Source organism: Grampus griseus (genome assembly GCF_964374135.1).
Source record: "Grampus griseus genome assembly, chromosome: 13".
NCBI lineage: Eukaryota > Metazoa > Chordata > Mammalia > Artiodactyla > Delphinidae > Grampus > Grampus griseus.
The window spans coordinates 46,742,375-46,756,231 of NC_139007.1; the positions used below are offsets into that span (position 1 = coordinate 46,742,375).

The 13,857-nt window shown below is 40.1% G+C and overlaps 1 protein-coding gene across 1 annotated transcript in view; it reads left to right on the plus strand.

Moving 5' to 3' along the window:
* SLC35F1 (solute carrier family 35 member F1) overlaps window positions 1-13,857 on the plus strand; it is a gene marked incomplete at its 5' end in the record, with an annotated part of 424,042 nt that overhangs the window by 246,977 nt on the left and 163,208 nt on the right. Inside the window, one exon of the mRNA XM_082668895.1 lies at window positions 2,216-2,391. Within this exon, the coding sequence (XP_082525021.1) occupies window positions 2,216-2,391 (176 nt within the window). The remainder of the gene's footprint in view (window positions 1-2,215; window positions 2,392-13,857) is intronic.

Consider the following 13,857-nt stretch of genomic DNA (forward strand, 5'->3'; position numbering starts at 1 on the left):
AGATATATCCCAGGGAAGAGAGGGCAGAGAAGACTTTTTAAAGGGGGTAACATAACGTGTGAGCCAAATCTTGAAAGATGAATAAGAGTCAGACTGACACGTCGGGATGAACATTCTGGAAATAACAACATGTGAAAAGGAATGCCAACAAAGAAGACCACGACTCATTGTAGAAGTGCAAGTAGCTCTGTAGGTCTGGAGCTCTGGCTTCATGGGGGAATAAAGTGGGGAAGCAGGAGGCAGAGCTTTGCGGTAGTAGGAGTGGAGGGAGGGTATTGAGGGCCTTGTTTCAGTATCTGCTGCTGCATAACAAACCACCCCAAACTTCATGCCCTAAAACAACACAACCAATGATTATTTCTCACAGTTCTCCAACTGGGCAGCAATCACTGGGGATGGTTCATCTCTGCTCCACATGACTCATGTTGGCGCTGCTCCACTGGGGCCAGGGGATCCACAATCCTCACTCACATGTCTGGTACTTCAGCTGAGGTGGCAGTGGTTGGCTGGGTCTCCCTTCTTCTTTTCACACAGCCTCTCAATATTCGGTAGTCTAGCTCTGGCTCTTTACATGGAAGCTGTGTCCTAAGAGGGCAGAAAATGGAAGCCACAGAGCTTCTTAAGGTTTAGGACCAGAAGTCACATGACATCTCCCCCTACCTTCTGTTGGTCAAAGCAAGTCACAAGACCAGCTCAGCTTCTGGAAAAGGAAAATAGACCCCAGCTCCCTTTGGGAGAAGCGGCATGAATATAGAGGAATGTGAGGAAATGTTGGCAGACATCTTTGTAGATGTCTTTGTAGATGGTGTAACATAGGCCTTATAGATCACTGCATTCTGTAGGGTACCATCTATAGGGTATCATCTATAGGGTAGGATTTTAAGCAATAGACTGACATTTTAAACTTATATGTTTAAAAATATCGCTTTGACTCCTCTGACACCTTTATGAAGATTGAATTGAAGGGTCAGGGCCAGTGCCTGGAAACAGAGCAATCTACCCATCTACCAAGGCAGCCTCTGCCAGTATGTTACAGGCTAACCTCTGCAGAGTCTTTTTCATAGGTCCACATGCATTGCCACAATTTGTCCTCCTCGTGGAAGCAAATGGAATGAGTGATGGATGCCTTTTTTAAAAAGAAGGATACCACCAAGGTGTCCACCCAGAACCCTGCCCAGGGGTCCAGTGCCCCTTCCAGAAAGATGGATTCACATCCGCCATGGGGGAGGGAATATGCGATGCTGCAGATGCTCTGCCTAATGCTTTTCTGTTTAGAAATACTACTCTTTGCTTATTTTATGTTCATTTTTCTTTAAATAAATAAACCAGGAAAGTCAGATGAGACCCCTGGGGAGAGCAGAAGTCTGCTTTGCAGAAGCCAGGGGCTTGACCTGTGTCAGAGCATACAGGTGGATGTGACCATAAAGCCCACATGGGAGTTTTACTTCTATGCAAAGTGAACCGTTTGACTCTTGCCTGTAATCTCCACTACAGTGGTCTGTAGGGTCAGTGCCTATTAAAAAAGCCACAGAAAATATTCACAGAATTTGAAATGTCTTATTGTACCCCCTCAGTCACTAAATTTCCTTCGTGAATGAGAGTTTTAATGTGTCAGCAACTGCGACTTGAGCAGAGGAGAGCAGAGACTAGTGCTTATTAGTGCTTGTTAGAGCAAACTGTTCAATATCTGGGAATGGAGAGGAGATAGTCCTTTTAGATTATCAGGGGTTTGTATGGCCCCTTTACCTAAGTGTTCCTAGAGCCAAGATTTTGGTCTATGAAGAAAAAAGTCTCTGTTTTTTGGTACAAGAACCTGAGGACAAGTTTGGAATATGGTCCTGCTTCATCAGTGTTCAGGTTCTCTCTTAGGTTTCTGAACATTTGTTCATGCCATGGTGGCATCAGGATGATGTTAATTCCCCCCCAGAGCTCCAGGGCTCAGTAGGTAGAAGCCAGGATCACTTGGAGAGATTTGGTCTCAAATCTCAGCTTTGCCACTTCCTAGTTATGCGACTGTAAGAAAATTCCTTAACCCCTCTAAACTTTGGTTTCTTCCTCTGCAAAACCCCAGTAAGGTAGCATTGCTATGATGGATTAAAAGGAATACTGTTTATTGCACTTAGCCTAGTGAATGGCACAAGTGCTCAGTAAATTTTAAGTGATTGTTCTAACGGACTTAATGCTGATCTTTGCTATGTTTCTCTTTATTTCTCAGGGAGATGTTAATCTCTGTGGCTCTAGGCCAGGTGTTATCCCTCCTTATTTGTGGAATTAGCTTGACCAGCAAGTACCTGTCAGAAGATTTCCATGCCAATACACCAGTCTTCCAGAGTTTCCTCAATTACATCCTCCTCTTCTTGGTCTATACCACCACACTAGCTGTCAGACAAGGTAAGCATGCAAAATCCCGAGAATATAGCTTTGTTTCTCTTTTAGCAACATCTGCAAGAGTGATGAGCGATGACCAGATTAACTTTTTTCACTTACAGCGTCGTAAGACAATTCAAAACCCCAAATCTCACTTTTCTATTTTGCAGTAATACAGCAAACAAAATGAGTGAGTAAATCACAAAGAAGCATAAATTGTGTAGATTCAGCAGGAAGTAGGAAATGCATGTATAGGCAGAAATGTACAATTGCTTATATTTGAATTCCTGTTAGCATTCCTTGGACCCCTCAGTAAATCTAAATAGACTGCTTCGCTGGAACCTGGAACAGGCCTGATGAAGCTGTCTTAATAAATGCTAGCCCTTAGAAATTCAAGGGGATTACAAACAAATACATGTTCTTGGGAAAGTGTCACGAGAAAGTTAAAAATAGTAAACACAAACAACTCTAGTAATAACAAAGGGGAAAAGAAAGAAAAGAAAGCTACCACAAATGGCCATGTGAGATGTTCTGTCTAAACTTAAAAGAGCCAAAAAAATGAAACAAGTCCTCCAAGAGTCAGTGCAAGAAAAACTTATTCAAGGGCAATTGCAGTTGAAATCCTTGGGGTATATCTCTGGAGGATATACTTCAGAGACTTATGATTATACCTATGGCCCAGAAATAGCCAATAATAATCCCCCAGTATCAGCTGTCGACTGTAAAATATGCACTGAAAAGTAGCCATTAATAGGTTTGAAGACAATTATATACCATAATAATGAATAACGGTATGTGTATAGCCATATACATCAATCCTAAGAGTCATACTCTTTAGAAACTTTGCTAATAAGCGTATATCAGCATTGAATTTGTATATTTCCTTATTTGGATTGTCCTTCAGAGTCATATTGCTTAATTAAAATGATTTGGCCAGGACTAGATTTCATCTTAGAGGGAGAGTAAAAATGAACAAGTTAGGACTGAATTCTAGTTTAACTTGGGATTTGTTTAAAGTATTGGAAAAGCTAATTTCATTTACTTCTCAAATATTGGTGTTATTGGTGTTTGTTTTTAAAATTTAACATCGGTAGGCATAATTAATTTAAGAGTAACATTTCAAATAAAACCTCAGGCTACAGAAGTTATAGACATTGAGTCTCAGCTATATTTCCTCAGTAGGATTTGGAAGCTAATGATTTTGAATGCTACAAATGCATTATCTAAACAGTTATACCCACAATTTCACCATTGGTGCCTCAATCCAGGAAAGAACTCCAGAAAATGAGGAAATTGGGGAGGCATATAATTAGAAATTTACTTATGAGAGACTGTTAACATGAGGAATGTATAGTTTGGTCGTTCAAGAAGAGAGAGCTATGCAGTTTGACTTAAAAATCACTTGATGAAAGCTTGAATAATAGTTTAGAATTATTAAAGAATAGAATGATTTTAGCCCAGAACAAGGATTATAATTAAGGATAGTAAGATTAAATGAAGAGCAATTTTGCAACACTCTAATATAACCAAAAACATCACACGAAAGTGGTGAATTTACGTTCTGTAGAGATTTTTAGAACCAAACAGTCTAGACTACAAGATGGTGAACTACAACTAGTCTTTGGGTTCTTGTCAGTCTTACTTTCCAGGAGCCCAGAGATTTAGCAAAAACTCTCATCAGGGAAAAAAATAAAATCAAGCCATTCTAAGAAACAGAGAATAATTTCACAGTTACAGGTAGAGACAGAAAAGCTTAAAAAACTAAATGTAGAAAAAGACCCAAAGTTAATAATAATACCTTCTGTTGAGGCTTTATAATGTGCCAGCTACTACCTATGTGAATTACCTCTTTTATTCCTTCAATCCAAGGAAATAAGAATTATTATCCAAAATTTTATAAGTGAGAGATCGGAGGCTCCCCCAGCATCAGGAACCTGCTCCAGGCTACAGAACTAGGGAGAGTAGGGGCCCCTCCCAGGCCAGGACTGGGTGCCTTCATTGGCCCACTGTGCCCACCCATGTGCGGTCCGGGGAGGAAGGAAGAGGGAAGGGAGACAGGTTGGAGCAAAAGGAGGATTCTTCCCCTTGAATTTCAAAACCCTGTATAAGAAACCAGCCCTGGGGGCAAAGTCTAGTGAGGCCCAGCACTGATGTCAGGAGGATGTGACTGTAAACGGTGCTGGGAGAGGATGGCGAGGGTGGGCAGGGCAGAGGCATGACTGGAAAGAGGCCAAGGACCAGAAGCAGCAAGGAATTCAGAGGCTCTTTGGAAGCAAAAGACTGAAGAGGACCTCAGAAAACTCCGACTGTCATTGCAGTTGGTGCTGGAGAGAACCAGTTTCTAAAATGCCCTATCCAGAGATTTCTGCATTGCCTCAGATTATCACTAAATATGCTGGCGTGTCTTTATTTGGGTGTTTACTCAGAATGTTTGTTTGTTTTAAGCTTCATCTTTAGAAGTTTTAATAGGCTGGCATTAAGCTAACATCTGGAAATCAACATAGTAATTACATTAATTTTGTATAGGCTGATTCCGTGCCGTGTTCTAGAGACATAATAATCTCCTTCCTCATGCACCTCAAGATCTGAGAGGGAATGAACAGAGCAAAGAGGAGAGGATGGAAAGTGTGATGTGTGTGAGGAAAGTGCTGTCATGGCCACATTTTCTCCTCCCTTCCAGGTACTTCCTAAGTACTCTGCTAAGTACTCTGCCGGGAGTGCTGCAGGTCAGGATTGAGCAAGATGCCAGCCTTCCCAATTCTTCCAGCACAGATGTCACTGGCCCCACAAGGCCACCATATTCATTTGATACCACCTTAGGCCACACAATAGCAATAAGTTAGACTCAGGAATTAACAATCTTTCTTTATCGTTTTAATTATAAAATGTATGATTGTCACATGTAAACATATTGTGATAACTGCAAGAAGCCTTTCAAGAGCATTAAGGGTGATGTTATTACAAAAGCCTTGTGGAAATTTGACTTCAGAGTTAAAGTGAATTCTCCTCACCAAATTTGCAGTGAACCAATGATCAAAGACTCTGAAGCAACAGAATGCAGTATAAGTTTCAGTGTAACGCCAGTTCAAACTGGAGTTTTGAATTTGTCCCTGATTATTAATTGGTTCCTACAAAAATTTGTAGAAAACCAAAAATTGATTCCTACAAAGACCATCCTCCTTAAAAAAAAAAGTATACTGTAGAACGAGTTTTAAGGCTAGCCCTTCGTGATTGGAGCTAGGTTTTTTTATTCCAGATGGTTCTAAAATTTTTAAAAATCTTGCTGTTTCTCCTAAAGAGCTTCTTTAATACAACTCTGTAGAAAAAAAATGTACTTCAAAAAAGTAGTTCCAATGACAATGTATCACATTTGAGAATTCAGATAAAATTTAGATAGCTGTTACTCGGTTAGTTGTAACCACTTTGGGGAAATTACTCGGACAATGTGGTGAAGTGGTTAAGAATCCGCCTGCCAATGCAGGAGACACGGGTTTGAGCCCTGGTCCGGGAATATCCCACATGCCGTGGAGCAACTAAGCCCGTGCGCCACAAATACTGAGCCTGCGCTCTAGAGCCCATGCACCGCAACTACTGAGCCCGCGTGCCACAACTACTGAAGCCTGCGTGCCTAGAACTCATGCTCTGCAACAAGAGAAGCCATCGCAAGGAGAAGCCGACACACCACAACGAAGAGTAGCCCCCACTTGCTGCAACTAGAGAAAGCCCGCGTGCAGCAACGAAGACCCAACACAGCCAGGGAGGGAAAAAGAAAAAAAAAAAAATACACACACACACACACACACACACCCATTGAAATAATGCCTGAAATCCAAACTCACGCTATATGTACAAAGTAGGGTTTCAGGAATTGTAAAGAAAAACGTAGTCCTCCCCTTGTGTTTCTCCTTTACTCTTGCTCTACCACCACACCACAATACTTCCAACACCAGATGTGTGGGGCTTTTCCCACACCATGCAATTCTGTGACACCAGCTGGGTGTCTTACAGTATAACTCAGTTCTGACAGTTCTATCTGGAGATGGATAGAAGGTATTACCTGTGCTTCTGACCTACCTGCTATAGATCAGAGGTTCCCACGAACCCTCCTTGGGTTTGGTTAATTTGCTCGAGCGTCTCACAGGACTCAGGAAAGCAGTTTACTTACTGTTTACCAGTTTATTACAAAAGGATGTGATAAAGGATATAGATGTATGCTCAGATGGAAGAGGTGAGTAGGGCAAGGTGTGTGGAAAGGGTCGTGGAGCCCCCAGGCCCTCTCTGGGCACAGCTCTTAGCATCTCCATGTCACGTGTTCACCAACCCTAGAGCTCTCTAAACCTCATGCTTTTGGAATTTTTACGGAGGCTTCATTAGGTGGGCATGATCATTAGCTTCATTTCCAGCCCCTCTCCTCTCTCTGGAAAATGGGAAGACGGGGCTGAAAGTTCCAGGTTTCTAATCATAGCTTGGTGTTCCTGGCGACCAGCCCCATCCAGGAGCGCACCAAGAGTCACCTCATTAGAAACAAAAGAAATTCCTATCTCTCTGGAAATTGTAAGGGATTTAGGAGCTCTGTGTCAGGAACTAGGGTCAAAGACCAAATATTAGAACCAAATATGCTCCTAGCATTCTTCTCACTTAGGAAATTACAAGTGTTTTAGGAGCTCTGAGCCAGGAACTGGGGGCAGAGAACGATACATATATATTTCTATTATCTCACAGGTATATGACTAAGAAAGTATAGTGAAGCTTCCCAAAACTTACGGATTTGCCTGGGAAGCCTCTTCCTCATGCCTACTTTTTTCTTAAAATTCCATGTAATACTAGCTGAAATCAGGAAGCAGAGAAACACAAAAAGCAAAGACTGAACAACTAAAGACCACTCAGTTCTTGCATTTGGATGTAGAAGCAAGAAATGTGACAGGCTTTTAAAACAAAGGTGAAATAGGATATATTTCTTATCAAGAAAAATGATGTCATCAAACTTTTTGCCCATAAGCTTCTTTTATCAATTATTACAAGAATCCTGCTGCTTCCCAGAACTACTTTCAGCAGTTCTTAAATAATAGATATCCGTGGTTCTTTTTTTGGCAGTTTTTAACTTCTGAATATATATAAACCACACAATTTTTAAATAGTCAATAATTTCTTCTTCCTTTTCTCCTGCCAGTTTTTCTCAGTTCTTGCCTCTCCAATTTCTTTTTGTTTTCCGTATCAACAAGTTGCTCAGCGATGGGGAAGGTAAAGATTGTGGAGCAAAACCAGGATGCTGAGAGTGAAAAGAAAACACTTTCGTTCCTTGTTTTCTTCCTCAAGTTATGATGACGGGGAAAGAATGAGTATCAGTAATGAACGCATGGATAGAATCAGAAGTGCCTGCTTCTTTTTGTATACAGACCCTAGAAAGAGAAGCAAAGGTTGCCACTGTTGAGCATCATTAGAGATATTCCTGATGACTAGTTCTACAAGTTTTGCTTTTTCACTGAAAGATATTTTTATAAGCTCTTCCAATTTTGAATAAAAGACAAGCTTGCAGCTAAAAATTTGATGAGTATTGCATGAATTCCAGCAAATTCTTACATACACTTTAAAATATTTGTTGAATCTTTTATATATTTCTTTGGGTGAGTGTGAAGATGAAACAAGTTACTAATAGTACTAACAGAACACTCAAAAATATCATCATGGGTAATCCCTTTGATTTTTTCCAAAGAGAATACTGAAAAGTAAATTCATGCCTTACTGTTCAAGAGAAATATTCTCGGTTTGAACATTAAATTCCAGAAGACAGAAATCCTAGAGGTCTAGGTTCAAATTTCAGTTCTCAGTGGAGAGGCTGAAGGCATTAAGTCAGCTCAGGAATATCAAGCACTCACCCTCTCCTGATCCCTTTTACCCACTATCTTCTTTTTTCACCCAGAGCACTCAAATAGGGCAGGATTGGTGAGAGAAATGACAGCCTTGTCTACACACAATAGCTGGATGCAACTCATGGCCCAGTAGTCTAGTCCCCACAGAATGTTCTTCTCAGAATTTGTACCAAAAAAGTATTGCTCCTTTTGGTGGTGGCTGGGGAGACATTAATCAGAAGATAATTGTTGCCTCTTCCAGTGTAAGGCAGGCTTCATATTTGTTCTCTGCAGAAACACTATACTTCTTACACTTCTTACAATGACATAGGCTAAATTCTCAATTACCAATGCTGCAAGATTTAAAATATCTGTGTAATTAGAAGAAACGTAGGACTTCATACGAAATAATATAGACCTCTCAGAAAACCACAAGGTCTGGGAAACTTAGGTATCTGGCATTTCACAGTACGTCAGACCCTAGAATCCCCTGAAGATCTCACCTCCCCAGTTCTGTTTGTATGGCTCTGCCTCTGTGAATCTTTGCCCCTTGCCTTTGTTGGAATTTTCTTTGGTGCTTGCCATAGGAAGTCAAAAACACAGGCCAGAGCAGTAAAAAGAGTTAAAGCAGGATCCAGGATTTTCGCAGAGCAGAAGCCTCAGTTTTGTTTTGTTTTTTAATTTTATTTTATATTAGAGTACAGTTGATTTACAATTTTGTGTTAGTTTCAGGTGTACAGCAAAGTGATTCATTTATACATATACATATATCCATTCTTTTTCAGAATCTTTTTGCATATAGGTTATTACAGAATATTGAGTATAGTTTCCTGTGCTACACAGTAGGTCCTTGTTGATTATCTATTTCCTATATAGTAGTGTGTGTTTGTTAATCCCAAACTCCTAATTTATCCCTCCCCCCAATGTTTCCATTTTGGTAACCATAAGTTTGTTTTCAAAGTCTGTGAGTCTGTTTCTGTTTTGTAAATAAGTTCATTTGTATCATTCTTTTTTAGATTCCACATGTAAGTGATATCATATGATATTTGTCTTTGTCTGACTTACTTCACTTCATATGATCATCTCTAAGTTCATCCATGTTGCTGCAAATGGCATGATTTCATTCTTTTTTATGGTTGAGTAATATTCTATATTCCATTATTCCAGTGATGTTGTATATACGTACAACGTCGTCTTTATCCATTCATCTGTCGATGGGCACTTTGGTTGCTTCTGTGTCTTGGCTATTGTAAATAGTGCTGCAACGAACGTTAAGGTGCATGTATCTTTTCGAATTACGGTTTTCTGCAGGTATATGCCCAGGAGTGGGATTGCCAGATGATATGGTAGATCTATTTTTCGTTTTTTAAAGAACCTGCATACTATTCTCCATAGTGGTTGTACCAATTTACATTCCCACCAACAGTGTAGAAGGGTTCCCTTTTCTCCACACCCTCTCCAGCATTTATTGTTTGTATGTTTTTTGATCATGGCCATTCTGACCGGTGTGCGGTGATACCTCATTGTAGTTTTGATTTGCACTTCTCTAATAATTAGTGATGTTGAGCATCTTTTCATGTGCTTTTTGGCCATCTTGTATGTTGAAGCCTGAGTTCTGCTCATACACAGCTAGTTCAGTTTCCAGTTCTCTGGATAACCTTGACTAAATGAGAAGGGATTCTTAGATGATTGGATAAGGAAGGACTTGACAAATGTAAATACTGAATTGTAACTCCCTTGAGAGTCGTGGGGGAGATATTACTGTCACTTACCTACGTCTGGTGAGGTAATAGTCACTGGAGCCTATTAAAACATCTCCCTTATGGGAAATTACTTGGCAAACCTCCATTCCTGTTCCTTGTCATGTTGCATTTATTTTTACTTCATATGTATGATTGGAGAGTTTTATCCCCCACAGTATAGAAAGGCTGTACCTCAGTGATTTCTGAAATGAACCTTGGTGGACACTCCATGGGAATTATGCTTATGTTGGGGAAGGGAGAAGAGAAGGTGGGGCAGCGGGTGGGGGTGAAGGGATTTTTACACAGACCATGCTGGGAAATTGTTAGAGAAGATCAAAGGGGAAAATTAAAATCCATTTCTAGCAAAACTGCCTGCCAGTATGTGGAGCAACTGGAACGCTCATATACTGCTGCTGGGAATGCAAAGCGATACGGACACTTTGGAAAACGGCTTGGCAGTTTCTTATAAAGTTAAACATCCACTTACCGTGTAACCCATCAATCACATTCTTCGAAGAGAAATGAAAACATCATATCCACGCGAAGAACTATACGCAAGTGTCCATTGCAGTTTTATTCACATTCATAAGCCCAAACAGTAACCAACCCAAAAGCTCATCAGTTTGTGAAAGGAGAAAAACAGTTGTGGTAAATGCACACGATGGAGTATGACTCAGCCATAGAAGGAAAACGCTACTGATACATGCAATGATATGGATTAATCTCGAAAGCATTATGCTATGTGCAAGAAGCCAGACACGAAAGCTTATACACTGTATACTTACATAATGCATAGTAATGCGATATTCTGGAAAAGGCAAAACTATAAGGTCAGGAAATAGATCAGTGGTTGCTAGAGTGGGGAGTGGGGTGTTGACTGCAAAGGGACACAAGGGAACTTTTGGGGTAATGGAAATGTTCTGTATACCTTGGTTGCTGTAGAGGTTACATGACTATATACGTTTGTCAAAATTCTTCAAACTGTACACTTAAAAGGGGGTGCCTTTTATTAGATATAAATTATACTTTAATACACTTGACCAAAGGAAAAAAAAAAGAAAGAGAACTGTCTACTCTCATTCCATGGCTGCCATGATGAAATAACGTTATCACTGGGCTCAGAGTTTCCAAGGTATAGCTATTCCCTCAGTCACTTATGGGTATTAGGAAATGCCATTAAAACTTCCTACTTCATTGTGGCATGCTTTCAGGCTGCAAGAATGAGTATAGTTTCCTCCAACCCCAGAAAATGTACCTACTCTAAAAAACTTGCTCCTGGGACGTGAATTATTATTTATCAAGCTCACAATCTATTAAATAATGTAAAAGTACATAAATTTCATACATATGCAGTGCTTACAGGGTGAATCTGCCCCAAGTCAAGTCTCCCACAGTCTTAACCAAATTTACAGTACCTAATAGTGCATATACTGTTTGTGCTAAAGTGACTGAATCTCAAATAGAGTGATTCCTTAGGCAGAACTTTCAATATCACTTAGCACAATAAATGACTTTTAGACTGAAGGAAAATGACGTGAATATGCAACACCATTTTCTTTTAATGAATCCTTACATAAACTTACACACACACACACACACACACACACACACACACACACACACACACACACACACACACACACTATACATCAGGCCCTCCCTCATTCCCCATGCCAAATACTTGATTAATGGATGCCCTTCTGATTCTTCTATTCCAAACAGCATATAAGCATGGAGGGAGGGATTGTCTTCCTGTTTTATCTGGAGTCTATGTTGACTGTTAATTCTGGAAATCTTTAAGCATTCATCTATCCATGCTGAGAGCTGGCATAGAGCAATACTCATTCTTGGCACGAAGCTCCAGCATTCTTGTGGGAGATTGAAGGGTGGTTACAAGATGATAACTATATTGCCTGAAGGAGATAAGTCCCCTTCTGCCAAAATAGTGCTTTGTATGTAATTAGTGTAAAAATTCAGAGGAATAGAGTTTATCCTTACAATCATCTTTCTCATTAAAAAAGAATCATAATGGAAGAACAAAGCAGTCCCTGCAGTGAATTGAATTGCTTTCCCTAAGTTTTCATTAAATCAAAGACTCAGCAGTTAGCCATCTTGCAGACACTATTGCAGTCTGCTGCATGAGATTTGCAGGGCGGGAGGGGGGGGGAATAAAACAATGAAGCAAAGTTATTTTTTCTTCACAGGATTAGAATTGCATTGTGATTATCTTTAGATCAGAGTTCCCTGTCCATGCATTTTTTTGACTGTCTGGTTTCATTCGTTTCTATTTCTGAGTTCTTGAGGACCAGGAAGAAGAATGTGTAACTCACCAAATTTAAATGTGATTCCTGCAAATGGTGGGTTCTGACTACAAGTTGGAGTGACTGGGCCCCTTCAGTGACCTATATGAGGAAAAAATATAAAAGAAATTACTTCCAGATAAAAGAAAATATGATCAAAATTTGTGACAATTTTTTACTATTTGATATGTCTTTGAAAGAACATGAATATTACTTTATTTTACCTTTAACTGCCTAATTAGTCATGTCTAAGAAAATGTCTCCCCTTAAAAATCATATTTGGGAATTATTACTTATGTTCACTAAATTAAGCAATTAGGATCTAGACATTTTCTGTTTCTCAGTTCAATAGAAATTCGAGAGCCATTGAGTCATCCTGGGTTAACTTGCCTGTGCTGTATTTCTTCATTTCACAAGTCAGAGTAATAATAGTAACTGCCTTACAGCTTTCACGTGGACCAAGTGAGGTAATATATGTGATATATGTGGAAAACTCCTAGCACAGTGTCAGACATATAAAAAGCATTCAATGAATATAATCTGCCGTCATTGGAATTAGATTTGCTTCATAAATGATTGATTTTCCTCCCCAGAAAGTTGGATTTTACACATGTACCCCTTAATTTGAATCAATTCTATCATGCGGACCCTGAAATTCGTTAGCCATATCCCAGCACTTATGTTCTCCTTAACTTGTCACTGGATGTCAGAGTAAGCACTGGTCTGATTTACAGAGGGAGCAAAAAGAGACATTTTAGATGCCTTCTTACCTACGGTGTCCATTGTGAATGAGGGAATTCATTGATATAATTATTATACTAGAGCAGGACTAATTCTGAAATGCCTGAGCCCAAGTCCTTCCCCCGCAGCATGTAGAGTGGGGCTCCCTCCTGCCTGAGGAAGCTACGTGGTGGGAGACCATGGGCACCCAGAATCTGTTCAGAAGGAGCCAGAGCCCCCCCCTTCAACTTTCAAGCATAACTTCACTCAAATGGTCCAAACTACAAGAAATCAGAAAGGGAAGGAGGGAATCTCGCTCCCATTTTTTGACAGGGTAAGAATATTATGTCTATTTTAAAGTTGAAAACTAAAATCAGGGTGACAATAGGAAAAAATAAAACTGGTCCAAGATGAAAAAGAGCTGCGAAATACCCAGAGAGAGCACAAAGCACTGGGGGCTACACAGCCAGGGAAGTGTAGGCAGCCAGTGCGTCATTCTCTAGCTAAGAAGGGGAGAGGCTGTCACAGATCGCGGAGCCATCGTTCAGCCATCTTTCAGCAAGAAGAACACGCTGCAGACAAACTCAATGGACTACTAGGGCCTCACCAAGTTCAAAGCAGCTGGTTCTATACCTACAAGCACAATTCAACTTTTGGCTTAGTGAATGTCATTCGCGGAGGTCGAAATTTCCAGCTGTGCTGTGTTAAACTCAGGACCATTATAGCACAGCTTTAAGCAAGCTATTGATTTTACACTTTTGTCAGACTAAAAGAAACTAAGATCACTCAGGAGCAAGCAAAGAACTCAACTTCTATAAATAAAGTTAAGGAACTTGGTAACTTCTTTTTCACAGAGCAATGTGTGGGCAGAGCTTATAT